This window comes from Rhinopithecus roxellana, chromosome 8 (genome assembly GCF_007565055.1).
Source record: "Rhinopithecus roxellana isolate Shanxi Qingling chromosome 8, ASM756505v1, whole genome shotgun sequence".
Lineage (NCBI taxonomy): Eukaryota > Metazoa > Chordata > Mammalia > Primates > Cercopithecidae > Rhinopithecus > Rhinopithecus roxellana.
The window spans coordinates 123,318,874-123,338,257 of NC_044556.1; the positions used below are offsets into that span (position 1 = coordinate 123,318,874).

At 39.7% G+C, this 19,384-nt stretch overlaps 2 protein-coding genes across 5 annotated transcripts in view; one reads left to right on the plus strand and one right to left on the minus strand.

Annotated features, from left to right (window-relative positions):
• The window catches only part of TNFSF4 (TNF superfamily member 4), a 286,979-nt gene that overhangs the window by 160,965 nt on the left and 106,630 nt on the right, over positions 1-19,384 (minus strand). The gene's annotated exons all lie outside the window — the stretch shown is intronic.
• Positions 10,666-11,103, plus strand: LOC104665512 (60S ribosomal protein L26-like). The gene has a single exon (XM_010367363.2). The coding sequence runs from the start codon at positions 10,666-10,668 to the stop codon at positions 11,101-11,103; it is 438 nt and encodes a 145-aa protein (XP_010365665.1).

The following is a 19,384-nucleotide window of genomic DNA, read 5'->3' on the forward strand; positions in this document are numbered from 1 at the left end:
ATTCTGCTTCTCTAGGGTATGGTCATAGCACAGTGTTGGACTTTCTGCTAACTTTAGGGTGATCTGATAAAGATAAGAGCAAGAGCATTTAGCTGCCAAGAGCCTCTCCTACTGCCAGGGGGAGGGGACTTGTATGATCTTATAAGCTTGGATGTCCCTCAAGAGGCTTTGACCAGTATTAGGCACAGATCCCACAAGGAATCCTTGGTAAATCATAGCCTCAGGGTTAATCGTTAATCTCTCTGGGACTAGGAAATAACCACGAAATCTGCTTCTGGAAGGCCCAGTGTTCCTACACGGCTACCCCTTCCCCATATACCTGCTGGATGTCTGATTATTTTATATATGTTGATGATTAGCCTGTCCAGTGGATTTTCCCAGGTTAAGCAGCTCACATAATTTGAGAATAACAAGGATTCCCCATAAGCAAATCACAGCATATTATTACATCTTGCTTGTTATTTTCCCAACAGTGGAAATAAATTTTCATTCTTCCTTTTTAACAAAACCACAACACTAATGATGCATTATGCAAAAAATAAATACAAACATCGTATGGACATATCCATTTCTCAAACACTTTATTCTGTTCAACAACTCTATTTTCTCTTATCAACTGCCTGTCCTAATCCCGTCAGTAAAGGTTCCAGATTTCATCCTCCCTCCTCCCTCTTAATAGATGACCTAACCTCCTACACACTAAGGAAGCTGAAGCCATTAACCAAAAACTCCAACTTCCCTCTCCTCCACTCCTAATGTCTATAATGTGATGACAAACGGGAACCAGGAAGTCCATAGCTCTGCAGAAGAGCCCTGTGTCTTGGCCAAAGAGAAAAGCCCTTCTGAGAAATCTAGAAGTGATCATTTGGTAGTGGTGAAAGCACAAAGCAACATTATCTGGAAGGGAGAAGTAAAGTCAGCAAAATATTCTTCTTTACCCTTAGTAGAGTCAGCGCTCAGCAAGAGTCTAAGGAAAAGGTGCCACAATGCTCTGTGGTGGTGCAATAAGGGATCTCAGAAGGAATCAGGCCAAAATAGTTTTACATTCCCTTAAAATTTCTCACATCCTTGCCTTTGCATTCCTATCTCCCAACTTTTCATTCATTCATATGATCAATAACCACTGAAATTTCTATGTGCCAGCACTTATGTAGGTAGTGAAGAAAGCAGTAATCAAAACTAGGGGAGTAAATGAAATAAATAAATAAATATATGGTATGATAGAAGATGATATTTGCTAGGCAAAAGCAGGGGATGAGGAGTTCTGTCAGGGAGGAGAGTCATTGCAACTATAAATAGGATATCAGACAAGCCATTTCTGAAAAGATGACATGTAAGTCCTGAAGGAAATGGAAGAGTTTGCCATGCAGATATCTGTGAAACCATTATAAGCAGAGGGTAAAGCAAGTGCAAAGACTCTGAAGCAGGAGACAGTCCAACATGCATTCAAGGAACACGGAGAAAAATAGAAATGGGAAAGGATATGGTGATGCAGCAAGGGAGAGACACTACAGGTATTATTTTTCCCTTCTCTATCCCCTTTGCCTTCCTAACTCAACTGATTCTTCAAGATCTGGCTCAGATGATACTTCCTCCAAGAAGCCTTCTCTGAATATCCCTCTCCAAATTGGGTAAGAGTAACCCTTTTTCATACCCTCATGGCACTCTGAACAATCTTTTCTTAAGGAACTTATACACCGTATTCTGATAACATGTTTTTCAGGTACTTAATAAGTGCTCACAAAACGTTTGTTGAAGGAATAAAAGGATGGATGGATGGATGGATAGATGGATGGATGGATGGATGGATAAATGAATGGATAGATGGAATGAAATGGAAAGTGAATGAAAGTAGTAAAGATACTAATAGAAGCTAACTGGAAAAGAAGTACTGACAATGGAAATAAAAAGGAACAGACAGGTGTTAGAGACATTATTGAAGTAAAATGGCAGTATCTGGCAACTTTATGAATATTAAAGTGGACAAGGAGAAAAAGAACTTTAAATGATCCTACAGGTTCTAGAAACTAAAAGGCTTAGGATGCCCATGTCTGATTTGTTCATCCATTTTAACAGTCCTTTATTGAAATTTTCCTAAGTTTCATTCCCTGTGCTAAGTGCTGGTAAGGCGAAGCTAAATAAGTCATGATCTCTCCCGTCAAAGGAATATGGAATATGGGCACAAGACCATACACAACAAGGCCACAATCCCACTATGCTGAAGTAACACTGTAGGGCACTATTGTACAGCAGTAAATAGTACCTGAAGAACTTTTGACTCCTGAAGTTGGCAGTATGGCATGGCGGAAAGTGTAAGAGGTTTAAAGTCAAGTAATCTTAGATTCCAGATTGGCACCTGAATATAGGAAATCTTGAGAAAACCATTTAAACTCTCTAAGTTTGGCTCTCCTCATTTGCAAACAGTAAGACAATAAAACATACTTTGTATGGTTGGTAATAAAATGTAAAGGGATAACATATGGGTAAACAACTAGCACGATACCTTAGGATACTAGGAGCTTTAGCAATATCATTTGGCTTCCTTCTCCCTTGGTCCAAAGTTCAGCAAGTGGCAAGGTTGCACCGTGAATCCCAGGGATTCAAAATTTGCATCAGTCTCACTTTCAGACGTGCATTCAGTACCATTCTTACATTTAGTGTCTTCCATATTATAGTATTTACTGACATTTTAAGAACCCTAAGAAAACACCTCCAACTTCAATATCTGGAGACCAAGTTCATTATGAGATGACAAGAAGGAATAAAGCAGATACCAAATTACTTTTTATAGTCAGCATAAAAATAATTTTAGAAGTGTTATACAAACATCTAATGTTCAATTAGACAGGACTCTACAATTACTGAAGTATTTCCATTGAATCATTGGCAAAGTCATCTATAGTAAATATCTCTCCTCAAAGAGTTCATGCAACCTCTGTCATTGGAACAGTTCTTCCCTGTTATATCTGCAAGTCTAAGTTTCAATACTGAATATTTACATGGTAGCATTACTGAAATTTCAATCATATCTGCCACAGGAGAATTTGGGGAATCAGAATTAAACATATTACTTGAATGTAGATCGAAAAGTTAGGCAGAGGTAATCTCCAGGTTCTTTTATTACAAAGGCAGAGGAAAATGTGCCTATAGCATAACAAAACCAAGATTTTTGTCTTTTTCCTGTTTCACAAGGAATAGCGTCAAAGAATAAGAGGAATAATACAAACACCTCACACAGGACAGACTAATAAGTTTTCTGGAAAACATTAATTAGTCCAGTGGAAAAGTGTGTTGGCCATCAAGTATTTTAAGAGAAAAATTGGCTTTGGCATTGCCAATGCCAAAGAAAACTGGGAAGTTAATTTTATTCTGTAACCATTGCAACAGAGAAAGAGAGACCTCAGTATAGATATACCTTGACTCAACAAGGTTGAGTTGAAGACAATAACAAGTGATTTACAGCCAAAAATCAGGCTAGGGGTCTGTAGACAGAAAATTATTCAGAGAAAATTCTCAAAGATAAAGAGGATTCTGGCTAAACTGATTTGATAAGACTCTTGCTGAAGGCAGGCTAGGATGATCAGACACCGAGGTTGGGGAATGAGGAATCTGATCAGATAGCAAGGATAAAGAATTTTCACTAAACTGACCCAGCAGGATTCTTGAAAGATGAACTAAATGGACCAAGGACAGAGTCCAAGAGTGAGGCCTAATCAAAAAGAGGACTTGGAGAAGCATAACTGAAGGTTGGTTAAGGAGAGAGTCTTGGTCACCAACAGAGAGAGATCCAACTGAAGTGAAAGCAACTACCATTCCCAGGGCCCCCCTGACAAAGGGAGTCAGTGGGCCACCAGATGGAGGAAGACTCAGTGCGATCCCACTGGTGCCTGAGGCAGCAGAGTGGTATATCCTAGGAATGATCTGAGCCTGTTATTTCATTACCCCTAAGGAAGGGCAAGAGTGACCCTGAGGGTAAGGCCAGGGACTTTGGAGAGGATTTAAGGAGAGGGCTGATGAGAGGGAACGGGTGGGACTGGAAGAAGTTTATGCATGTGGCTCACCTTCCTGAAGACCTAAAATGAAGCCTGATCTACCCCTCCCCACCCACTGTGAGGGAGTTAGCTCAAAGTCACCACTGATCATTCGCTCATCCCCACCCTCAACTCTGCACTGCTTTAGGACACTTAAGCAAGGTCTTCAGTAAAACAGTTGCTTAAACATCATCAGAAATACATATGCTATCCAGAAAAGAGACACAAGTCTTCAGATCAGAGCGAGTTGTAGGGAAAATACCTGCATACCCCATTGTGGAATGTTAGACCACAGTACCAACCAGTGAGGACCACATAGCTGAAAAAATTTTACATCCCTCTGATTTCTGTACCCACTCCCACAAAGGAGAGGTCTAAAACAAACCCATTGAAGGACCAAAAGGAGCGTCCATCCATGTATTAATTGTTGCTTGTTCCCTACCTGGAAGCTGAAGTTACACAGCACTTTACATACCATGTGAAAGCATTCCTAGATGGTGTGGAGGGGGAAGAAACTGATGGAAATGAGAGTCTCCCTAAGACTCAGCAGTACAGATGCTCTGAAAACAACTACCAAGGGAGAGATAAAGAAAATATAAGGAGGGTGTTAGTTTTCAAAAGAAAGGATGCAGTGGAGCATCTTTTAAATTATTAACCCACCTTCCTGGTGTGGCAATAACTACTGTTGGGGAAATGTAATTAAAAACAATCTCCTGTCCACCCAGAAAAACCTCTCCACAAAAGCAGAAGAAAAAGAAAGCCATTATATTATTGAATAATCATTAAACCAGAATGTGTTGTGCACATTCTGGTTCTTTAGGTAAACTAAAGAAACTGCAAAAACAGAAAGAAATCTCATCCATTTATACAGCCAAGAAGATGAAACCCATTCCACACATGTACTCAAGATAGACAATAACTGGTACTCAAGTAAGACGATTTGACAGCAACATTTGTCATACATAGTTCCTACTAAATCCACCTGATAATTGATGTAGCCACTATATTTGCTAATTAACTTTATCCAGAGGAAAAGTAAGTTTTTTGCATACTTGTGACTGGAAGTAGGTTAGTAACTTGGAGTCAGGTGCACTACTGAAGTTAGGTTCCTACCCTCTCCCAGAGTCTGAGAGATGGGGCACTATCTCCTTGAATGATTCCATTTCAATGAGATAGCTCCCAAGTCCTTGAGGAAAGGATCCCTGGGTTGTAAAACTGGCAGGCCTCTTATTTAGCTTTTAAAAATGCTTACGGACATCTCAAAGCATCAGAGAGAACTCACAAATATAATTTTTATTTAAAGTAAACGTTCATAAGGAAATTGATAAGTCAGTCTCTTTCCCTTCTGGCACCAGGGAAAACTTTTTCTTTTCGAATTTAACCTTACACTACCTCTTCCTTATTTACCACTGTATTTTCAGTGCCACACACTGGGAATGAGACACTCTTTCCCATGCAGCAATGCACTCAATCATGCAGTAAGCATTAACTCATTCAACATTGTTCTACATACTAGGAAAGGAAAGTAAATGAAATAGACAAAGTCCTGCATTCACAGAGCTTCTATTCTATTGGAAGAAGGCAGGCAAAAAGAAATCATTTTATTTTATGCAGAGTTATGTGTACAGGGTTATCAGAGACAGCGCCTCTGGAATTTGAAAGAATGAGTAACAAGTCACATGGAGGGCACTATGGCAAGGGGGTGTGCAACTTTTACTGGCAATGTAGGCCTAGCCCACAAAGTTTCTCAACCTCAGCAACATTGACATTTGGGGCCAGATAATTCTTTTTTGTGAAGAGTTGTTCTGTGCATTATAGAATTTAGAGCAGCACGCCTAGCCTCTACTCACTAGATGCCAGTAGCTCCCTTCTTTCAAGTGTGACAACCAAAAATGCCTCCAGATATTGCCAAATGTTCCTGGCAGGGGAAGGGGACAAACTCACTCCTAGTTGAGAATCACTGGCCTAAGGTGTAACCTTGGGAGTGAGTCTAAGGCAGTGATTTTCCAATTCATGGAATGCAGCTAAAGCAGAACTTAGAAGAAAACAGAGCTTGAAATATGTAGAAAAGGAGAAAGAAAATCAATAATCTAAGTACCTAATATGGTCTGGCTGTGTCCCCACCCAAATCTTATCTTGAATTATAGCTCCCATAATTCCCTCATGTTGTGGGAGGGACCAAGTGGGAGATCACTGAATCATGGGGGCAGTTTCCCCCATACTGTTCTTGTTGTAGTGAATAAAAGTCTCATGCAATCTGATGGTTTTATAAGGGAAACCCCCTTTTTTTAATTATAGTTTAAGTTCTAGGGTACATGTGCACAATGTGCAGGTTTGTTACATATGTACTATGTTGGTGTGCTGCACCCATTAACCCATCATTTACATTAGGTATATCTCCTAATGCTATCCCTCCCCGCTGCCCACACCCCATGTGTGTGATGTTCTCCTACCTGTGTCCAAGTGTTCTCATTGTTCAGTTCCACCCATGAGTGAGAACATGCAGTGTTTGGTTTTCTGTTCTTGTGACAGCTTGCTGAGAATGATGGGTAGGGAAATCCCCTTCACTTGATTCTCACTCTCTCCTCTTGTCTGCCACCATGTGAGACGTGCCTTTTACCTTCCACCATGATTGTGAGGCCTCCTCAACCACAGGGAACTGTAAGTCCATTAAATTTCTTTCTTTTGTAAATTGCCCAATCTCAGGTGTGTCTTTATCAGCAGCATGAAAACAAACTAATACAGTACCTATCTCAAAAAGTTTGAAAAACAAAAGCACAGTAAACCCAAATCAAATATAAGAAATAAAATAATGATGATAAGAACAAAAATCAACAAAATGCAAAATAAACATGCAATAGAAAGAAAATCAACAAAGCCAAAAGCTAGTCCTCTGAAAAAACTAATAAAATGTATAAACCCCTAGCAAGAATGATCAAGAAAAAAAGAAAAGGCAAAAAATATTAGTATCATGCATGAAAAAGACCACCACAAATCTTACAAACATTAACACCATAAGAAGATACAATGAACAACCCATGAATATAAAAAATTTGGATGAAATGTGCAATGTAACCACAGGACCAGGCAAAACTTGGACATATACAGTGAGTGATAAATAAACCTGTGCTGTATTAAGCCAGTGAAATTTTAGAATTGTTTGTTATTGTATTACAACCTAGCCTATCCTAACTGACAAACTAATCTCCCCAATACAGGTCTGAACAAAGGTGAGCAGTGAAAACTCTTCCCATATTTTCACTTTAAGTTCCCCTTGCTTGTTTTCGTTTGGTGTTTTACAATAGAGCTCTGCCTCATATTGCATCAGAAAGCCATTGAAGTCCTAAATGTATTCAATGGACTTTTTGAACTCTGTTATAAATATAGTATAAATATACTATATATTATCATCTTTTCTGAAGTAATGCACTTGGAGCCTAGCTCTGCAATAACCTGTAAGGTAGACAGGCTGCAGTATTAGCTCTGTCTCTAACTGACAAAGTGGGCTTCGCTGATTTCCCCAGTCTCACTTCTCCCATGACAGTGTGACAATGCCTTGGTTAAACTCAAAAGACTCTATATAAATCTTGGGAATAAAGAATCCACAAGTACTTAATGTCTTTTAAGCTGTAGGCTGCTCAGTAAGATAAGAGAAAGTCTGGGGGAAATATTTATATTCCAGGATCCTCAGGAGCATAAGAAACTCAGAGAATGACCAGTGACCAAAAACTCTTTTTAAATTTTTAATTTAAAACAAAATTATATACATGTATAAAAGGATCTAGGTTTAAACCAGTTATACCTATTGATATATTTGCTAAGAAAAAGCAAATCATTTACCAAGCTTTTCAAGAGTTCTCAACTCCTTCCTAGAATATTCATTCAACATTGAATAAAAAATTCTTGTGCAAACTAGGTTGAATGTAATCTTCAAAACAGAAGCAAGTAGAACATCGTATAGCATAAAATATATTTACTGTAGAAAATAAATGGTATATATTCACCTAAATTATAAATGAACTGTGTGGATCAGACCCATCACACTATAAATCATGTAGCTCCTCTCTTAATTAAAAATACCTCCATCCCTGCATCAAGTTCCTCTGTTTGAAGGTTGCATATAACAAAAGTGCTTTATTGAAGCTTGGTTTTGCTGACATTCCTGAAATATACTGTTTTCTCAAAGAATGTCTTAGGATCCCCAAGACAACAACTGGCATCATTAAAATGGGTTTTTAAAGTAACATATGATGTACCCAGGGCAGGCCAGCACAATTCAACTCACTTGCCCAGTTATTGTAATCCTGGCTAAGACAGACTAGTAGAATCAGTACTTCCTCCATATAAAACATATCAATAAGTCCCCTGGCTCTACCTGAGGCCAATATCAGAACAAGGCAGGTGGGTGTCCAACATTCTCTATGTTTAAACTATTCCCCAGTTTCATTCTGATGATAAGAAGCTACTGTATTAGATGACTGAATAAATCAGAAAAAAAGTCAAGCTAAGCAGGAACACCATCAAAATAGTAAGAACTTAACAGAACAAAGGCTATTTTCTAACTCGAAGTTTGCTGTGGGTCCAGGAGACTTTGGAGCAACTCTTCCATGTAACAACTCTGCAATCCAGATTCTTGGTGCCTCCACCAGCCTCTAGCTGCAGCATCTAAAACATGCAGCCTCACAGGCTGACACAACAGGGCAAAAGAATGCTGGAGGGTCTCACACTGGTAATTAAATGAGTCATCCTCAAAATAACACGTTACTTCTACTAATGACCCATTGGCCAGATGTAGTCCCTTGGCCCCTGCTACCTGCAAAGAGATAGGGAAGTGAAACAGTCTCCTATTCCTGTAAGAGAAGAGAAGATGAGGGTATGGATAAGCTCCAAAAGCCCTTGCCAAAATGACTCTCTGTCTACCTAAAGACTAGAAAGATTAATCCAGTTCTGTCACCCAGCAGCCCATAGGAAAAGTATACACTCTGAGCATTTTCTATGGCTAAAAAATACTAATAATAAGTCCAAAATCTTAACATGAGCTTAATGTGATCATCAAAGCCTTATATTATCTGGACCTGCCTACCTCTCCAGCCTCACCTACCTCTCTCCTCACATCCAGTCTGCCAGTTACACTGAGTTTTCTTTCTCCCTGAACATATCATGTTCACTTTGGGCCTTCACTCATTCTGTTCCCTCTGTCTGGAACATTCTTAGCTAGTCTCTTCTCTTAGCTTATTGCTACCCATCATTCAGATCTCAACCTAAGCATCCCTATCCAATCATGCCAATCTAGGCTATGCTTTTCTTTGTGTTATGGTCCCATAGCACCCTGAATTACTCTGTCACAACACTTCTCACACATCTATTTACTTAACATGTACCCTCAAGGCAGAAATCAAGAAGTTCTTTGAAACTAATGAGAACAAAGATACAATGTACCAGAATCTCTGGGACACAGCTAGGGCAGTGTTAAGAGGGAAATTTATAACACTAAATGCCCATAACAAAAAGCTAGAAAGATCTCAAGTTAACAAACTAACATCACCACTAGAAGAACTAGACTCTTGGTGCTTTGCCCTGTTTTGCAGTGATGTGGGAGGGAACCCATCTGGTAAGTGGTAGACACAGATATAGTAGGACCAGGGACATTCAGACCGTCCTTCAGTGGAGCTTACCAAGAGTGAGAGGCACCTGGTTACTTGGGTATTCAAGTGCTAGTCTTAGGAACTTCAGATCTAAATCATCCAGAATGATTCTGAAATGACTGACAGCCTGGGGCCCAAGAGTAACCGATAATGACATAATACGGATCTGAGTTGGCTAAGGGACAAACTGCAAATACTTTAGAGTCATTTTGTTTTGGTTTGGTTTTTTGTTTTGTTTTGTTTTGTTTTGCTTTGTTTTGTTTTTTTTGGGAGACGGAGTCTTGCACTGCCACCCAGGCTGGAGTGCAGTGGCATGATATCGGCTCACTGCAACTTCCGCCTCCCGGTTTCAAGCAATTCTCCTGCCTCAACCTCCCGAGTAGCTGGGACTACAGGCACACACTGCCACACCAGATAGTTTTTTGTATTTTAGTAGAGTCGGGGTTTCACCATGTTGCCCAGGCTGGTCTCGAATTCCTAAATTCAGGCAATCCTCCTGCATCGGCCTCCCAAAGTGCTGGGATTACAGGCGTGAGCCACCGCACCTGACCCATTTTGTTTTTAAAGATCAAAAATGTGTTTTTATCTGATATGTTTTCCTGACTATACTGTTTTGAAAACTGAGTCAGTCTGGTTCCTCAGGTTTCAGATCTAGCTGTCCTGAACGAATTTGCCTGATGGAGTGCTGTGAGGTGTCCAGATGCTTCAGGGCCTTGCATTTTCTCATGGCAAGAGGTCTGATTGCCAGATCTCTCCCTCCACTCCACAGGCAAAGGCCTGAGCTCAGCGTGGCTTCGGGGTACCACTGCACAGGCCACCTGCTTGGGTTCCTCATGGTTTATTTCGAAAGTCTAAGAGTCTTAGAATGATGTTTAGGAACGTTGGAAAATGGCTGCAAATAGCTCAATCAAACTTAAGAACCACATCTCTGCCAAATTAAAAATTTTTGAAGCTTTTAAAAAACCTAGACCGAAGTGGGAGCAGCCAAAATGAAGTTCAATCCCTTTGGGACTTCTGACCGAAGCAAGAACCGCAAAAGACATTTCAGCACACCTTCCCACATTCGCAGGAAGATTATGTCTTCCCCTTTTTCCAAAGAGCTGAGACAGAAGTACAATGTTCAATCCATGCCTAACCGAAAGGATAATGAAGTTCAGGTTGTGCAAGGACACTATAAAGGTCAGCATATTGATAAAGTAGTCCAGATTTCTAGGAAGAAATATGTCATCTACATTGAATGGGTGCAGGGGGAAAAGGCTAATGGCACAACTGTCCATCTAGGCATTCACCCCAGCAAGGTGGTTATCGCTAGCCTAAAACTGGACAAAGACCACAAAAAGATCCTTGAACAGAAAGTCAAATCTCGCCAAGTAGGAAAGGAAAAGGGCAAATACAAGGAAGAAAAAATTGAGGAGATGCAGGAATAAAGTAATCGTATATACAAGCTTTGATTAAAATTTGAAATGAAGAAAAAATATATGTATTCATGGTGGCCATTGAGTTCTAGGCACACTGGTGACCGTCATTGCCATAGCTGCTCACTTTCTCTGGTAAACCAGAGGGACCTCAGACACTGGGTTCCTCACTCACATCCAGGCGGGCGCAGCCCTGCCGGTGCTCAGGCAGAGTTCTCAGGAGTGGGGACACCTTACTCTTAACTTGTGTGTCTTCTCCTAATGTGATCTCATCCACTGCTGCCGTGGCCATGTTAGTCAAAAGTCACAGAGAAGATCGGGGATGGTGCATGTTTGTGCGTGTGCCTGCGTGTGTGCGTGCTCCTGTGTGCATGTGCATGTGTGTACGGTTAAAATTAAGTCACGCTGTCAGTCACTCGTGATCTCATCTGAAACAGTGTTTGGAAATGGAACAGTTTCGTCCCGCATGCTGATGTGTCCAGAATTTCACTTAACAATAAAAGGAAAATGTGTGGTTACTGAAAAATGTGTATTGATACAGAATTTCATAAGAGCCATGTTAGACAAAACAACTCTTTTTCAACCACTACTCATCAGTTTCTGTAGAGTAAAAAAATCTGTACATATTTTGGAATCTGGAGAATCCTATATAAATCATTCGTCACTTAAATCTGTGAAAAACATGTTTGTTTGGAGGAAAATGTATGCATGCATAAGCATTCTGTGGAATCAGTATTTATTGTATTGATATAATTGTCTCTAAGTGTTCCTCATCTTCATAGCAATAAGAAATTCATTAAAGTGTGCATGTTCTGTAATTCTAAAGAACTAGAAAAACAAGAGCAAACAAATCCCAAAGCTAGAAGAAGACAAGAAGTAACCAAAATCAGGGCTGAATTGAAGGAGGTCGAGACACACACATACAAAAAAATTCAAACGGTCAACAAATTTAGGAGGTGGTTTAAAAAAAAAAAAAATTAATAAAATAAGACTGCTAGCTAGACTAATAAATTAGAAAAGAGAGAAGATTCAAATAAGCACAATCAGAAATGATAAGGGGAATACTACCACTGACCCCACCGAAATACAAACAACCATCAGAGAATATTATAAATATCTCTGTGCACATAAACTAGAAAATCTAGAAGAAACAGATAAATTCCTGGACACATAGACCTTCCCAAAACTGAACCAGGAAGAAATTGAATCCCTGAACAGACCAATAATAAGCTCTGAAATTGAGGTGGTAATAAATAGCCTACCAACCCAAAAAAGCCCAGGACAAGATGGATTCACAGCTGAATTCTACCAGATATACAAAGAAGAGCTGGCACCATTCCTACCGAAACTATTCTAAAAACTTGAAAAGGAGGGACTCCTCCCTAATTTATCTTATGAGGCCAGTATCATCCTGATACCAAAACCTGGCAGAGATACAACAAAAAAAGGAAATCTCAGGCCAATATCCTGTTTATGCATAACTTTTTAGTTTTCCCAAAAGACTGATAAATTTCAACATTTTGAATATATCATTGTTAATTTTGAGTTGGCAGAGGTAAACTAACCAACTACCATTATGTTTTAGTACTAAGGTATATACCTTTCAATAAAGTTACTGAAATGTAAAAAATAAAAAATAAAAAAAGTTTGGAAAAGTAGAATTTAAAAGTTTTTAAAAAAAGGTTACCCTCCCTGCAAAATTACATTTCAAGACCATATCTATCTTTTATTCTGAGAACATTATGCAGTTCCTGGCTCACAAATGATGCTCAATAAATACTGACTCACTGTATTAACTTCCTGTTGCTGCTATAATAAATGACTACAAACTTAATGTCTTAGATCAGCACAAGTTTATTATCTTAATGGTTTTGAAGGTCAGAAGTCCCACACAGGTCTCACTGGGCTAACACCTATGCATAGTTGGAGTTGCATTCCTGCTGCAGGCTCTGAGAGATAATCTGTTCCCAGCCTTTTCCAGCTTCTAGCGGTCACCCACATCCCTTGGCTCATGCTCCCCCACCAACAATAGCATTATTCTTACCTCTGCTTTTGTCATCACATAACTCTTTCTGACTCAGACTCTTCTGCCTTCCTCTTTCCCTCATAAGGATCCTTGTGATGATATTGGGCCGACCTGGTGGATAATCTAGAATAATCTCCCCATCTCAAGGACTCTAACTTAATCACATCTGCAAAGTCCCTTTTGCTATATAAGGTAACAAAGTCACAGGTTGGGGAATTTGCACGTGAACATCTTTGTGGGGTAGGGGAGCATTATCTTGTCCACCATACTGGCTGACTCGTCATTATCTCATTTCTCAGAGAGAGGAGACTTACAACAATAACACTTGTGAACCTTTGTTCCTGTCTAAGGAAGCATCTCAGTTCTTTGCAAAAGCCTGGCTAGAAGGGAGTTGCTCATTGTCTAGAGAGTGCTGACTCTGGAGGGGTGTCTCCAAAAAAATCTTAACAGGGCCTCCACCCATTTCCCTCTCAACTCCATGTACATTGTACCACTCAAACCTCCCACAGGTGAGAAAGTGAAAGTATGAAAAGTGCAGAACGCCCCCTCTTTGACGTACAACAAGCTAGAAGAAGCCAGAAATAAAACCTCTCATTTTATACACCAGCGAACACATATTTGTTGAATCCCTTCCATTATGCATGCTGGGGTACAGATGAGGTCCCACTGCCATGCAGTTATATTCCAGGGCAGGAGACCTACTACAGGGAAGCCACACTTCCCATACTCAAATGCCTTGCTGGGCTATGCAGAGGACTCACATGTATGAAGTAGTCAAGGGTGAGAATACAGGGAATGGTGATTATGTTGAGCAGGAGAGTTTCTGCCTGTCTAAAGACATTCAATTCAAAATTGATCTATGGCCACTATGCTGGCCAAAGAAAACAAGCCTGCCACTTAAATCCGCATCCCCAATTCATCATTTACAGGGCTGCCATTCCCAAGGTAAACAGATCAATAAAATAATTTCAGATATTGACACACTTTGTGAGAAAAATAAGGCAGGCCTATGTGAGGGTAATCACTTAAATGTGGGGGAGGGATGCTCTGGCTTTTCAGGGAAGGCAACCCATTCCAGGACACCACACATCTTTGTCTCTACCAAGAATTTCCAGTGAGGAACTCAGATCTCAGAAGAGGCATCTTCTCTGTCCTGTGGTTATAAAATGAAGCAACTCAAAATTCCATTTTGATGTGAAGGGGTATTAGATTAAGAAGAAAAAGTGTCTCTTCTTTGGAAAATCTTATAAACCACAAATAGAGTTGAAAGCATCAGGTTACAGCAAACCTAGGTAGAATCTGATAAGAGACAGTTATCTTAATAGAAAAGTGCTCTTTCATTTTTCGTAATGCATTCCAGAAACCATGTATCACAAGACAGCGTGATCATTTGACTATTCTGGTTTTTTGGTCTAGTACCTGACTTTGATTCTTGTGCTTAACTTAAGTCCCCTGAGTATTCTTTGCATTTTACTCCTTCCAGTAGACGTGAGTTCACATCCTGTCTCATAGCTTTTCTCATGATCCAAGCTATATGTTTTTAATGTTAATGTTTCACACTCACCCTCAAAGAGATGTTTCACATGCCTGGTCATGCCTGGTTGTAAACTACTTTTGAGAGAGTTCTTTCTAGCTCATGAGTCTGGCAATCAACAGTATAATTTGTTGCTGTGTTCTCCGTATATTAGGAAAAGGCAAGTTCTATGTAGAAATCAATGTGTGTGCGAGAAAGTGACATGGGCTTTTAAATGTAAGTGTAGTTACAAGTGTAAGTATAAGTACATGTATTGCCATGGTTGTGGTGGCAGTGCAGGGTTTCTGTGTAGGCAACTCTTATTTCTACTGGATTGATGATAAGACAGCTGGGGACCCATTCGGCCTATTATTTCTCTTTTTGTTCCTAACTGCTCCCTTCAGAGGAGAAGCAAAGATATATAAAATACTGATTAGCCAAGTTAATAGGTTAGAGAAAACTTGGGGAAGAAAACATAGAAAAGAAAGGAAGTCAATTGACTTTGGGCATTCGATGATCCATGATAAGGTTAGTTGAGTTTTAGGAGTCTATGTTGTTTTAACAGCTTAAGATGTAGGCCTCATAGATGATCTTTTTTGGAGAGAGAAAGTAGATTTCATGCCATCTGGTAGTGGCTGTTTGGAAGGTTAGGCTGGGACACAAGATCACAAGAGAAAGAGCCTTGAAGAAGTAGTAATCTCTGCCATGGGTGTGGGAAGGAAGAAGGTTGACAGTGTGCCCAGCAAGAATTTGCCTTCCCTGACCTAGTCCAATAGCCTCATTTCACAAACTACAAAGTGAGAACCAGGAGAATTTAAATGATTTGTCCAAGGCTTCATAGCTCTGAAGCAGCTCTGGGACTCCCTGGTGTGCTAACTCCATACCAGCATTTTTTGTTGTTGTTGTTGTTGTTGAGACAGAGTTTTGCTCTTGTTGCGGCTGCAGTGCAATGGTGCAATCTCAGCTCACTGCAACCTCCACTTCCTGGGTTCAAGCAATTCTCCTGCCTCAGCCTCCCGAGTAGCTGGGATTACAGGCATAAACCACTGCGCCCAGCTAATTTTTGCATTTTTAGTAGAGAAGGGGTTTCTACTTGTTGGTCAGGCTGGTCTCAAACTCCCAACCTCAGGTGATCTGCCCACCTCAGCCTCCCAAAGTGCTGGGATTACAGGCAGGATCCATCGTGCCCAGCCTCTTCCATCACACCACTCTGCTTAGCACCTGGCCCACATAAATAAGAATAACACACACTATGGTATAGATAAGGTGAGGCTACAACATGATCATGGTAGACTAAAAAAGGGTCTCCAAAAGATGTTCATGTTCTAATCCCCAGAACCTGTAACTATGTAACTTGCATGATAAAGGAATCTGCAGACATGATTAAGTTAAGGCTTTTGAGATGGAGGTTATCCTGGATTAGCCAGATGGACCCAATGTAATCACAAGAGTCCTTACAGGAGAAAAGTAGGAGAGTCAGAGTCAGAGAAGGTGACGTGATGATGGAAGGAAGTTGGAATGATATAGGGTCAGGAACCAAGGAATTTGGGCAGCCTCTTGAAGCTAGAAAAACACAAGGAAATAGATTCTCCCCTAGTGCCTCCAAGGAGAGCTGCTGAGGACTCCTACATGCTCCCCCTTTCTTATTTTTTTGATCCTCCCCAGGACTCGCTCTATTACCCCATTTGCCCAATAAAATAAAATGCATCTTTCAAAAGTCTGCTAAACTACAATATGGTGCCATGAGAATTGCTAAAATGAAAAGAAAAAATATTGTTTGTTATATTAGAGACTTAAATGTTAGACCTAATACCATAAAAACCCTAGAAGAAAACCTAGGTAGTACCATTCAGGACATAGGCATGGGCAAGGACTTCATGTCTAAAACACCAAAAGCAACGGCAGCAAAAGCAAAAATTGACAAATGGGATCTAATTAAACTAAAGAGCTTCTGCACAGCAAAAGAAACTACCATCAGAGTGAACAGGCAACCTACAGAATGGGAGAACATTTTTGCAATCTACTCATATGACAAAGGTCTAATATCCAGAATCTACAAAGAACTCAAACAAATATACAAGAAAAAAACAACCCCATCAAAAAGTGGGGAAAGGATATGAACAGACATTTCTCAAAAGAAGACATTCATACAGCCAACAGACACATGAAAAAATGCTCATCATCACTGGCCATCAGAGAAATGCAAATCAAAACCACAATGAGATACCATCTCACACCAGTTAGAATGGCAATCATTAAAAAGTCAGGAAACAACCGGTGTTGGAGAGGATGTGGAGAAATAGGAACACTTTTACACTGTTGCTGGGATTGTAAACTAGTTCAACCATTATGGAAAACAGTATGGCGATTCCTCAAGGATCTAGAACTAGATGTACCATATGACCCAGCCATCCCACTACTGGGTATATACCCAAAGGATTATAAATCATGCTGCTATAAAGACACATGCACACGTATGTTTATTGCAGCACTATTCACAATAGCAAAGACTTGGAATCAACCCAAATGTCCATCTATGACAGACTGGATTAAGAAAATGTGGCACATATACACCATGGAATACTATGCAGCCATAAAAAAGGATGAGTTTGTGTCCTTTGTAGGGACATGGATGCAGCTGGAAACCATCATTCTTAGCAAACTATCACAAGAACAGAAAACCAAACACCGCATGTTCTCACTCATAGGTGGGAACTGAACAATGAGATCACTTGGACTCGGGAAGGGGAACATCACACACCAGGGCCTATCATGGGGAGGGGGGAGGGGGTACGGATTGCATTGGGAGTTATACCTGATATAAATGATGAATTGATGGGTGCTGATGAGTTGATGGGTGCAGCACACCAACATGGCACAAGTATACATATATAACAAACCTACATGTTATGCACATGTACCCTAGAACTTAAAGTATAATAAAAAAAATTTTTTAAAAAGAAAAAATATTGTTTGCAAGGAAATGGAGCAACCAGAACCCTCATAGACTGCGACTGGGAGTGTAAGTTAGTACGGCCACTTTTGAAAACTATTTGGAAGTATCTATACATCTTAATATACCATAAGAACAAACAATTGCACTCTTGGGTGTACATTCAACAAAAATACATACATACATTCATTAAAGCACATGTACTAGAATTTCATAGCAGAACTATTTGTAACAGTCAGAGACTAAAAATGTCCACCAAACAGTAGGTAGATAAATGGAGGAATGAATGCATGCATATTCTGACAATGGAATATCATACAATGAGATTGATCTTTACTCATATCTAATAATATAGATGAATGTCACAGACATAATGTTTGTTGAAAGAAGCCAGACAGAAAAGTATACATATTGTGCCATTCCTGCTATACAAGGCACTAGTTGCAGGCATCACTGCTATATGCTGTTTAAAGTCAGATAGGTCTTACTTTTGGTGGACAGTAACTAGGAAGAAAAATAAGGGATCTTTCTAGGCACCTGGCTTACATGGTATGTTCAACTTGTCAAATTTTATTAAGCGGTACATTTACTATACATGTATATTACATTTCAATCAACCTTTAAAAATAAACTCAATTAAAGTATTTCTCTGGTTTCCTAACCACTCTCCAGGATAAAATTGATTATCCCTTCTTAGTACTTAACTTTATCTTGTGCAGCCTCTGTTATGCCATATGTAATAATGTATTATCAATATGCCTTCTCTTCTAAACTATGAATTCCTTGAAAACTATGGTATTTCTGACTCATTTGAATGTCCAAAGCCTAGCCCATAGTACTAACTAGAAAATGTTTGTTGAGTTGAATGAATGAATGAGTTTCTTCTTTTGCAATCACTTCATGCCTGGTCATTTCAACAAACATTTGATCAATAAATACTTGTATGTGATAGACCCTGTGTTAGGTGTTTGGAATAAAAAGATTTTAAAACACAGTTCTTAAACAAGCATAAACAAATGCTAGTCAAAGAGTCAGAGTCTAAGAGTTTTAAATTAAAAAAAAAAAAAAAAAAAAAAAACAGGAAAAGGAAAATTCAAGGACTTTCTTTTTACCAGTTGGAAAAAAAAAAAAAAAAAAAAAAAAAAAAACTACATCTGCTGACTTCCTTGGCCATCCAATGGCATTCTCCTTCCTCTCCTTACTATTTTCACATATTTCAGCATATTGGATTACACTTTTCCGGGATTATTTTCCTTCATGTTTCCTTCTCACGTTTATTTTCCTTCATGCTTCCTTCTTCGGATGCTCTATCTGTCCTAAACCTTATACTTTCTTAAACCACTGGCCTTTAAGGGCAGGTCTGCTAAGATAGTGCTTCCAATCTTTCCATTTCAGGACACATAGAGAAAGTGATGTTATTTGTACTGCACTTTGGGGCAAATGGGAGAGACTACTTGAGGCCAAAAGTGAACAGCCCACATGCTCCCTGATTCTCCAGGTCCTGCCTGGGCTCAAAGGATTAAGAAGTCAATATCTCGTTCTCTGTACACCAGTATTTTATACAAAACATAGTGAGAAGCTTGTTGATCTAAGGACATTGATCAGATTATATGACCATAGGGTCAATATCTATTATCATATTGTCCACCCTGGCTATGATGGCCACACAGGCCAGCAGCCATACTGCCAGTCATTATCCTTGGCCTCTCCCCATTCCAACTAGCCAGCTGATAACACAGACTCAGTTCAGATTCTACCCTTGGAGAGAGAACTACTATATCTATCTCCTTTGTTTGGAGGC